Below are 12,315 nucleotides of genomic sequence, written 5' to 3'. Positions count from 1 at the left end.
TTAGTATATTTTCTTATGTATTTTCAATAGGTCCAAGCTTTGTTGAATATTCAAGAGTGTGCTTATAGTGCTTCAATAGACTTCCAACCAATAGTTGTCTCATGATGGCAAACACATTGTTGGACGTGAAAAGTTTCAAATTTCGGCTTATCAGCTTAACGGCTTAACCCGGCTCAAAACAATGAAGAGACAAAAAACGTTTCAAATTTCGGCTTATCTTTATATATATATATTGGATATATATACATATACACACACACACATAAACCGCTATTATACGGCGGCACTGTAAGTTATAGCCTGAATTATCTAGATTTCTTATCTATACTAATTTTTATACTTGAAAAGTGTCGTTTTCTAATTAAAAAAAAAAATAGTAATAAATAAAAGATTTTGGATATTTTGACGGAAATTCACAGCCCAAAAAATCCAGTCTATAATACAATGTCAAACACTGAGCCTCAATGAAAAAATTCTAGTTAACATTTTGGTTCACTAAACACTCCCAAATAACGTGACAGCGATATTGAAGAGATTTCACAAATCCTAAGAAATATTTTCTTATGTGCAAACCTGGTTTTTAGTTTATGTACTAATTTATTCACTTTAAGTACTTGCGAATCTGGAAATATTTCTTGAGAGTCGGAGGTATGTTAACAAAACGGATAGCACAATTCTTTAAATTGTACGGCTTTTTGAAAAATTTTATATTCTTGTAGGTAGGGAGGTCAAACCAATTAGCTAATGTTTGAATCTGCCTTTGACCTAGTACTTTTCGCAATGTTTTCTGAACATCAAAACTCTAAACTTAAATGGTTAGAAATATATTTCCTGATGGGCTTACCTGTGGCATAATACATGCAGTAGAAACAGTATGCATAATGCTTATATAATAAAAAGTGCCTAACTTACAAATGAATATTAGAATATTTTTAAAAAATATACAAGTTTACCTCTGTGGTGCATTTTTATAAGTCTTGATCCGGGATGATTACTGTATACCACAGCAGCTGAAGCATTACTGTTAGCAGCATGACGGAGCTTAGTGCTGTCTCGACAGTTACCATACTGTATTAAAGCAATCCACGGTTCATGAGGGACGTTATCATTATCCAATCGTTCACAAGCATCATGCGAGGAATGATTGTTACTAGTAACATGAATAACAACACCGTTTACAGATTCCACTTTACCCACGCTAAATTTCCCCACCTCTTCGTTTTCTGAACGAAGTTTTCCTGTAACAGGATCAACGTACGTTAAATTAATAAACGCCATGGTATAGTCTTCTGTCTCATAACCATAAGTAAACTCACATGCAACAAACGCTTCGAACTGTTCCACGAGTACTGATAAAAGTAGAAGGTAAAGGAACCAACATTTATATATTTTATCTGCTCCCATAGTTAACATCGAGAAGCAAGATACGAGACCAGTGGAGCAAACTATAACACAGTTACCAGTCACCATCACAGTAACTGTTTTCCTTTTTAAGATCTCGAGGTACCTTCTTCTTGGTTTTCTTTTCGTTAATATCGCACAATCTAAAATATACTCGTAAAAATTCCTAAGCTTTACACTTAGGATTAGCACCGCAAACTCGCTACATGAACACGACCTTTGACAACACAGTCTTATAAAAATCATCGATCTGACAGAAGGCGAGCATCTGAACTGTGTGTGTGTGGGGCGACCGCAGCGCCACCATCTGTAATATTAGTGGATCTTTTCTTTACATTTGTTTGGTATAGTCTTTAAAATAAAAGACCGGAAAATACATAAGCTACAGCAGCTGAATATTAAATCACGTGTGTCTTAAACCAGCACATGGATTAGCTTTACCTCCAGAAAAAAATTATGTGAAAAATACTCTAATATACTTTAAAATTAAAAATAATAAAAATAACAGAAACAAGCATAGAATTTTTACTGAAACATGAAATGTATATAAAACTATTAAATAATACTGACCACATATTATAACGCAAAAAATACAACAGCAATAAATTACAAAAATATCATATATCATCATTACAATGATTTGAAATAATCGTGTGTGGTAACGTAGCTGATGACTGAATTCAAATATTTGTGCTAGGATCGACAGGACTAGGATCGATAGGACCGTAGTACAGCAGCATCAAGGACGTCGCTCATTTGCGCCTTTGATTGGAAAGACCTTGTCTCACTAGCAACCGTTATATAGGCTTTTCAGCTGAAAGTGAGTTAGCAAATCTGATAAGAAGGTGTGGTTTTCTTCATGGAAATTAGGATTTTTTTCATTTCTGAAAACAAGAATATCAGTCAGAGAATACGAGCAATTACCAGACAGAAAGGACTATGATATGAGGTAAGGTCCGTAGAAAGGGTGTGGGGTAAAGAATTCAAGTCATCCGGGCTCCGGAATTTTAGGGGTTATAAAACTCCGAAATGTGGCTGGTTTATTAGCATTTGCCAGGTAAAAAATTGAGAAGTTACTGAAGTATATATATGCTTCAGAAGTTGTAGTACTATAGGTTTCCCATCCATAAGAAGTTGGAAACCTATAGCACTTCACCGTGCTTAGGCTAAAGCTGATATCATTACAAGAATTTTATTCAAAGAACCAAGCGTGGTACTTCTGTAAGCTACTTCAGGTTTCCACTGTTAGCAGGATGTGGTCTCATAATGTGAACTGCACTAATAAAAGATTTGTGAACCTGCGTACATAAATACCGTATGCAATGTAAGGATTAGATAATCCGGAAACATGCGTCTGGAGATCAGGCATGGACCTTTTTTCAAGCCACTTCATGCCTCACAAGCAGGGTGGTGGCTTAGAATTTGACGATAAAATTCATCTACCAAGCATTCATGTCTGGGATTATAATCCACAGTCTATTGAATGGATAATGAAAGTGCTATTCACTCGGCTAACCATATAGGCAAATAAACAATAGCATTTAGGTACCCATATATTTCTTAACTGGAGGTTCGTAAATCAAACTTTGTCTGTCATTGAAACTTAAATTAAAATAATTTCATGTTTCTTAAAAAAAATAATAAATAAATTTTAAAAAATGGAATTAGTTGCCCAACGTATATATTGTAATATTAACATTTTTTTTGTCTATTCAAAGAATTATATTTTTATTATTTTATTTTATGTTATTTTTGTAAATAAATAGTAATGATAACTCATAAATAACATTTATTACCAGCATTGTAGTAATTTAATTAATATATTAAACTTAGTAATATTAGGTTTGCCTTCCAAAACGTTGCATGAAAATTTTCTGTATTGCTTGGCCAGACCCGTATTTGGATTATTACAGGTTTTTCAATCGAAGCTTACTGGAGATAACTAGCTTTATACGAATGTAGATTTTTTCCCGAGAAACTCGAGGTCCTTCCCCCCCCCCCCATGCAAAACAGAAAAATAGTGTTAACAATACGCCCAGTTAACAAACAAACAAAAAAAAAAAGGATAAAGTTAATGAACGGATCGGAATAAGTGAAATGACCTCCCTTGTTGATCTGAAACCCCACAGAGATAGCAAGCAATAATAACCCATGAAGTATCCAATAGTGCATTTCTAACAGAGGAAAACGGTTTCCACAAATTACAAACTATGAATCAAATCAAATGTTCATCATTATCAAACTCCTGATGTGTACCCTCAAGCGGTGAACAGGAAACTTGTTCGTAATTTTCTTCCAAATTAATCAAATACTACTAAACCAAATGTATTATAGGAAATGTAATTATTAGTTATTTCTGCGACCTTGGCGTTTAATTGAAAAAGTGCCAACTATGCACGACTGTTCATTTGAAATTTATTTGGCGATAGCAATTAAGGCAATGAGGAAAAATAGCACAAAATATTTAGTGTAATTGTTATTTACATTCGAGAAGTGGGTTAATGACATGCAATTAGATTGTGACTACTACAGTATATTTATATAATTCATTGTGAACACTTTACTTTCTTTTCATATAAAGTTTTTTGATAATCTAAAGAAAGTTACTATAAACAGTAGGAAAAAAAATTCATTTAAAATAAAAACATCTAAAATTTTCAGAGGATAACATAAAAATCATTTGTATTACATAAAGAATGTTAAATTCAGAAAGGTAGTAAAATGAGAACATGTGCTTTGAATGTTATGCAAATTAGTACAAATAGGGATTGATATGAAGCTGGTGATATGTATAAGAGGATGGCTGATGGACAGATACCAAAGAGTAGTATAACAGTATATGGAGGAGCCTTGCGGCACCCTGCTAATTACCTGTGTTGTCCTGAGAGAAAGCTGGTAGCTAGCGATATGCTGCAAGGCTCTGTCTGTGCTTGAACCACCATTGTTTAATTTGTACATACATGATATAAGAAATTATTTGAAGGGAAATATTCAGTTGTTTCTTTCCTGATGATGCAAAACTGGATAACTACGTTACCAAGATTAATAATTAATCAAAGCGATTTACAGAGCTTGAAGGATGATTTATAGACTGACGGTATGAGCAAAAGATAATAGATACCAGATAATAGATAAGTGTAAAATTATGCTTTTAGCGATGAAAAGGTAGCCAGCTGTATATTGATGGAATTGTATCCCAGGAAACTGGTGAATTTGGGGATTTTGGTAGATACAGAGTTGCAGTATAGAGGGCATATTTCTAAGATGGGCAAAGTAGATCATATGATTATTTAGTTATTGAATAGCAAACTAACAAACAGAGATAAGGCAGTTATCATTACTCTTTATAAGGTTTCGATACTGCCGCATTTGGATTTTGCTCAAATCTAGTCAGCTATGTTTTTTGGCGATAAGAAAGTGGTTGAGAGGATCTAGATGGCGAGTGGTGTGTGGAATGTTCACTATGACAGTAGATTGAGGGTTGGTAGGTGTCAAAAGTTGGTTGATAGACTGAGAAGAGGAAAAAGAAATATTGTAGAAACATTTACTTTACTGAAAGAGTCTTTGGCTATAGGAGACAGAACCAGAAGTCATCCCTCTGGATCTGCATCCTCTAGCCGAATAAATTGAGTAAGAGTGTGGAAATCGAGGATGTGATTAGCAAGGGTATGAGGATTATATTTTCCACACAGAGAAGGAAGAATGAGTGGAATTGGCTTTCAGAGTCGGATGTGAGTGCTTCTTCTGTCAGTGAGTCAACGGAAGATGCGATAGATACTGCGAGGATAGTTTGGATCTCTATAACAAGTCTTAGATCTCTATGGAGGAACTCATGCTACAACAACAACAACAATAATAATAATAAATGACAAATTGAATTCTACCTACCAAACTCACTTTTCGCCCTCTTTCATTCATACTGCAGAACAGGCAACCCGAATACACTCGATTAACAGACAGCATGTCTCATAATGGCCTCATAGTCTTAGTTGCTTCGTCCTAATTTCAAATAACCACAGTCACCTGTAAAATTCATCTCCACTCATTCTTCATCTGAGGATCTTTAAAATAATATATAAAAAATTCGAATGAAGAATGAGTCCTAAAACATTCTCCACAATTTAAAGAGGTGAAATTTCTGTGAACTCAAAAAGAGATTATCATATAATTCATTGTGTAACCGGTTGTGTATTAGGGCGTGAAACTGTAGAAATAACTTGGCTGTACTTGTGATATTAGCGCTCGTTGTAAACAATTCATTCATTTATTCAGACGGTGGCGTAACTAATACCGAGAAACTCTGCAAAGTGGAATTTGTAGAGATTAGCCAATCGAATGAAAGTATTCATAAGGGCTGTTTCTAGACATGTTTAGAATAACTGCCGAATATGTCTAGAATAACTGCAGTTATTCTAGACATGTTTAGAATAACTGCAGTCGTTAATTGGCATCATAGCTAAGGCTATGATGCCAATTAACGACTGTTGTTCGTATGACACCAAGCACTCAGGTATCTTAATAAAAGAGAAATCATCTAAAAGCTTGTTGTGGGAAGATCAAAAAAAATCATCCTTCACCATTGCATGGGCAGTAGTGTAAGACAACTACACTCTTAATTACGTCCTGCCACGAGATTTCCTTGGGCAAGTCAGTACTTTCATCGTGTTCCCAACAACTTTTATTGGGTTCCTTCAAGGCTTTTAGGTTCTCCTTCCTCACAATAATTTCTTTCAAAAGAGAGAGGATCAGACCACTGGAAATGTATAAAATAAAATCTAAATTCGATGCTTTAAAGTTTTTTATGCCATTTTGCAGAAACTCGTTATATTTAAATACGAATGATTTTTTCAGGGAATAAAAATTGCTTAAAAGGCTATTTAAACTCGATGTTATAATTACTCAATTATTGCGCAACCTCAGGTGGACTCACATAAAAATAAATAAATAAATAATATCTGTATTCAGATGCTCTTTAACCGCGCGGTTAGCCTAGTGGCTTTGCACTTCGCAACCATATGCCTGGGGAAGGAGTGTCCCAGGTTCGATTCCCTTTGTAGACATGAGGAATTTGAGGATCTTCCTCAGGCATAGCCAAGTTAGCCGGTCTTGGGCTCGGTCAGTAGGGTTTTTTTCGCCAGTTTATCTGGCATTTTTCATCCCGCAAACAGGCAAAGCGGCCGCGTGAACATACGCCTCTACAGTCAAAAATATATCCCCCCCTCCCAGCGGCAGACCAGGCGACGGGTCGGTTGGGAGTAGTACTAACAAGAAGTCGCATCTAAAAGTAACACGCGGACCCTGCATAGGAAGCGGGAATAACGCGTAGAAGAAGAAGATTCGGATGCTCTTTGTGTTCAGTAATGTTTCAAATTTTCCGATGATTTTTTTAGGATTTTAAAGTGCATTAAGATTTCTGCTTCTAATTATTAAAGAAAATGATTTCGCTGCTTTATGATATTTCATTTTTCAAGCTCTTCTGAAGCGTAACAGCATTTAAAGTACGGATTTGCAAAACTCATAAAATCCCGAACAAAAATCGTTCTGATATAAATGAACGTAAGTTGAAAATTTTCATTTTGTAGCAGGATTGTTTCTTAAGGTGTGTGTGTGTGTGTGTGTGTGTGTGTGTGTGTGTGTGTGTGAGAGAGAGAGAGAGAGAGAGAGAGAGAGAGAGAGAGAGAGAGAGAGAGAGAGAGAGAAATTCCTGTCTAATTGTAACTATGCATTTTACAGTTATATTAGAAATACTAAAACATGAGACAAGCTGAGTTCTTCATAACTATTTATTATTTATGAAGAAAATGACAAAGCGACTAACGCGTTTTTCGCTGTGTTGATTAAGCATTTTATTACATGCCATGCAGCAAAGCTACCTGAGAACAATCGGTATTCACAACAGTTTATCTTATTAAGTTCTTTTGTTATTCTTATTAGTCGTTAGTTACTTTTGTCTGAATAACACGCCGTGGTACTTCAAGGGTCTATCACTTAGGTACTGGGAAATAGTTGTTCAAATGTGAATGGCAGATAGTCTTCAAAAAATCATTAATGCAAAACAGTTAATTAAGGAACATTTATAAAATGGTACGGTAGGTTCTTTTTTCCTTATGATTTCTCTATAGGGAAATTATGAGGAAAAGAGAAAAGTAATAACGTGATCAATCAAAAGGCTGAAGTGAAAAAATAGTAATATGGTAAAGAAATAGTAAGTAGAACAAAATATTAGAGACGTAGTTAAAATAAAATCCTAAGGTGCTCGTTTTCGTAATATGGCGAAAGATGGAAAATGAATGTCTTTGGTATTTGACGATGGTAGAATTATTATTATTATTATTATTATTTTTTTTTTTTTTTTTTTTTTTTTTTTTTTTATCGAGTGTCTGCTTAAACATGTATAGATTTTCTAATTCCATAATGCTAGATCTTTGGATGAGAAACAGTTATACGAGGGTCATTCCAAAAGTTCTGCACACCACGCATGTCTGAAAGTGGGACGACGTCAAATTTTCCATTTTCATGTCACTTGTAAACTTGTCTCAAATTCAAAGCGTCGTGTAAAGTATGTGATCTTATGGAAGAGCATGAATGGCAAGTGTTTCTCCAACATCATCTAATTCCTCGCATTTTAATTCGATTCCTCATTTGAAAAACCGTGAGAAATGGATCTATACCGTTGATGACATTTCTGCTGAAGTGACTCGCCTTATCAAATACTGATATCAACTAAAACGTTTTCTGACAAGAATACAAGATTTATCTAAACATGGGCAACAGTGATGAGGCGCTATCGAGATAATGTCGGAGGTACGTAACTGTATTTTGTTCAATAAATATTTGGTTTAACAACAGGGTTCAGTTCTAGTTGCCTACTAGAGGAACTTTTTTCTTGGCCCTGTTTTTCAGCCGGATACAGAGTTCGTCCATTTTTGTGCAAGCAAATGCGGTTTTCCCTCCCTCAGACTATGGTTTTTAATCCTACAACTCAAAAAAATTCACCATAAAGCTCACACGCTTTCGAACGATAATAGCAGCTGCTGGTTAGCAACACGAAATGGTAGAAGTCGTGTTCCGTAATCTCTTATCCAAAGCCTTCAATTCATCAGCAGCCACGAGCTGTTGTTGATAATGACTAAACGGCGAAGCCTAGTTGATCACATTTTCATCCTTAAAAAATAAAATAAAGTATTTACTTTATTTAATTTTTTATTCTTGAGTGGTAGCATCTATGACATTATGTCTGCAGAAGACATCATAGTTTCAGCTCTAGTCATCTACTACAAGTTTTCTCTGCCTTTGTTTCAATCATTTCCAAATTTAGTTGATCTTTGCTACAGGTAAGCAGGTTTTCCCCTCCCAGCAAAAACTCGAATTTTTAATCCTGCAACATAGAAAATGACCACAGAAAATAAAAATAAATAAATAAATATTAATTAAAATTAGGAAAGATTATCTAGCATACTGTAATGCCAATTTTCAAAACTTGCAGTTAAAAATGTAGCCTACTCCATTTCGGAAATGAAAACAGCGTTAGATTAATTTATTTTTTATAAAAAAAACTAGTCAGGTTTTGCATAGTTTCGTGCTAACGTTCATGATGCTGCATGAGCAGAAGAGGGGAAACCTTATAGGTTAGATTCTAGTGAACCAACTAGAGGAACTTTTTCTATTAATTGCTGGTTTGGTTGATCTGTAATATATGTAAGCAGAGTTTTTCTTTAAGGGAAAACTCTGCATTTTGAAAGCTACAAAACATGGAAAAGTTGACAATAGAACACATGTCATTTTATCACAATAATATACTAGTTGGGATCAGGAACACGGGATGGGCAATTGTCTATGGTATTCTCGTATCTTTTTCGTCTACACTGCGCTGATTAGAAAGTGCACCAAACGATTTCCGAAAACAGAACTAAAGAATATTCCTCCTACTTCCTCCCCTAGTGTTTAAGGGATTAAAAGGACACATAATTTATTTTAAAAAAAAAAAAAAAACTGTTCTTAGCCAGTGTCACTTCCTAAGAAGGAGAAACTAATATTAGTAAATGAAACTATTTCGAAATAAAATAGATTTATGATTAACAATTAGATTTTTAACATACACTTCAGTATGTAATAAAGCCATCTTGATAGGCCCACTGTGTAAATAGCGCCGCTTTCCAACCGGTAGGTCGCGATTTCAGGTATCACTGTGGGAATGAATTTGGGGTTGTTTTTATTTTATTTTATTTTATTTTTTTATTTATTTAGGAGGCAGATGAATATATATATATATATATATATATATATATATATATATATATATAAAGATAAGTCGAAATTTGAAACGTTTTTATGTCACGTTTTTTGTCTCTTCGTTGTTTTGAGCCTGATTAAGCCGTTAAGCTGATAAGCCGAAATTTGAAACGTTTTTATGTCAAGCTTTGTGTCTCGTCGTTGTTTTGAACCAGGTTAAGCCGATAAGCCGTTAAGCTGATAAGTCGAAATTTGAAATGTTTCATGTCCAACAATGTGTTTGCCATCATGAGACGTTTCAAAACAATGGAGAACCGGCTTACCAGCCCGAAACTCGGGGTGGGGGGGAGAGCGGTAGGCGCCAGGGGGAGAAGAGTCTCCCTAGTATATATATATATATATATATATATATAATTATTAATTATTTGGTAGAATACGAGTGTACATAATGTGGAAATGTGTTTTATTAGTATCATGTATCGATATCTTCTAGATAAAAAAAAAAAAAAAAAGGAGAAATTTCGATTTTCACATATATACACACGTGCAGTTGCGATGGTGTCCTCTGGCTACAAAGCACCCATTATAAATCAATCCCATCTAGTAAGAAGGCTTTGAAAAGGTAATCGCTTGATCGCTTGGAGTTCAGAGTTTTATTTCGCAAAACGAAGAAATTAACAGGAGAATACTCGCAATTAATAGCCACGATATACTGGGCTATACTGCTTTAGTTGCTTCTCAATAATGAATCAAATGTCGAACTATCAGAATACTTCAGTAGCTATAGATCACCTCTTCCACATTCCAGAATGTAGAAATTTATAGAGAACCCACATTGATTAGTATTGGTTCCCAACCAAAGTTAAGAAGTAGAAATATTATTTTAAATAAAAAATAATGATAATAAATCCTCTTACATCTTAGAAAATTAGTATTGTTTTATTATTTTTTAAAATTCTTATTACTATGAAAGAATTAATAGGAATGGTTTTTATTTATTCCTTATGAATGTGAAGCGTGACTAAAAAACTAATGTGGCTAAAATATCATCAGTGAAAAGGAAGAAATAAAAACATTCTCAGCACCTCTATGGGGAATAAAGGGGGTGGGATTATCATGTTATCATCACAAATTATCACAGTAACTGTAGTTTTCCATTGTCATTTAGGTTCACAGCAACAAACTTCTGCTTCCGAACAAAAAGGAAGCATTTTCCTGTTTGTAATTTGCTGAAAAACACGTTTGTAGGACGCTGTTGTCATGCACATGATAACAAGAGAGAGAGAGAGAGAGAGAGAGAGAGAGAGAGAGAGAGAGAGAAATAAAAACAATAACATGATCTTGCTTAAATAATTCTCCACTGTATTATTTACTCTAAGCAGTTCTGAAAAAAAAAAAAAAAAATAAGCAATGATAACTGTTGCCCCGATTATTTGTGTCATGACATTAAACTTGTTTCTAACCGACAAGAGTGTCAAGTGCGTTCGTTACAGCAGTTGGTGCGTTCATCATAACAGCAGTCAAAAATGATAGATTGAAACTATTTGCACGAAAATTTTGCGGTGGGGATTTTTTAAGCAAAAATTTTCTTTATTTGTTGCGTTATTTTTTCTATTATTTGCTATTTTTATTGTTCTCTGTTTTTATTTCCTTTCTTTTTCTTTTTTTCATATTTATCCCCATCTCATGGTACAAAAATCCTACTTGTTTAGATTCGTCGGACTCAGTGCCTTTTACGCTCTTGTAACTGTATTCCTGTTACTATTCTCAAATTCAACGTGTTTTTTTTTTCTCTCTTTCTTTCTTTCTCTCCAGAGTTAAGAAATTTAATGCTGAAAATTAAGTTTGAAGCAAATCTGTTTACCAACTTGTATTTTAAAGCGATGAATTTCTCTTTGCAGAAATAGACTTTATGCGAATATGACTGCTCCATCAATCAATAGCAGATCGAAAGATCTCCTCTAGATATATTGTTAAGTGGCTATGGCCTACTTGTCAAGTAATAGTACAAATTAAACTTTTTAAATAATGGTTATAAGTGAAATAAAAATTATGTTATTGAAACAAAAAAAAAATATTAAAAATATAAATTTTACGATAATCCATCAAACTTTTGTGATATCATAAGAAAATGTAGAATATTTAGCAAGGATTTCGTCAAGATTTCTATATAGTGAACTGGATTAGGAAAAGAAAAGAAAAGAAAAGTAAAGTAAAGCTGTACATAAGTTATCTTTATAAGGTAGTTACTCAATCTCGTAATGGATTTTCTTTAATTTACCCAGAATTTTGGGTTTTTCTTTCATTAAAGGACAGATGCAGAATATGTCAATTAACAGAAAAAATACAATTAGTGGATAAAGTCGCTCCTTGAAATGTTTCAGTGGAACTTTTTTTGGCGATAGTGGATAACAACAACAACAAAGTTGAGCTCACTGAACCAACTGCTTTCACAAAGGACAAGAAAAGACGAATAACCACTTGAAGCAAATGAGACTTATGCACCCAATTCTGTGCTTAATAAAGTGCCACATCCATGTTATTTTATATTTTATTCTTATAAGATATAAGAATAAAATGATATAAGATATAAAAAATTATATCTTATATCATTTTATATAATAGATAAGTAATGTCAATACTGTATATTGAATGATTATAAATAAATAAATCCGATAATGC

At 33.9% G+C, this 12,315-nt stretch overlaps 1 protein-coding gene across 2 annotated transcripts in view; it reads right to left on the bottom strand.

Moving 5' to 3' along the window:
• The window catches only part of LOC150104799 (RING finger protein 150-like), a 135,962-nt gene extending 134,345 nt beyond the window's left edge, over positions 1-1,617 (bottom strand). For both annotated transcript variants that reach the window (XM_090395973.1, XM_090395974.1), the window contains exon 1: positions 954-1,617. In XM_090395973.1, coding sequence (XP_090252099.1) covers positions 954-1,470 — 517 coding nt within the window. In that variant the 5' untranslated portion in view covers positions 1,471-1,617. The remainder of the gene's footprint in view (positions 1-953) is intronic.
• Between the last annotated feature and the right edge of the window lie 10,698 nt (positions 1,618-12,315).

The sequence above is a fragment of the Typopeltis vanoorti genome, chromosome 7 (assembly GCF_054136105.1).
Source record: "Typopeltis vanoorti isolate ZY-2024b chromosome 7, IOZ_Tvanoo_1.0, whole genome shotgun sequence".
Lineage (NCBI taxonomy): Eukaryota > Metazoa > Arthropoda > Arachnida > Uropygi > Thelyphonidae > Typopeltis > Typopeltis vanoorti.
The sequence above is the reverse complement of the archived record's forward strand: the minus strand, read 5'-3'. Positions and strand labels throughout refer to the sequence as shown.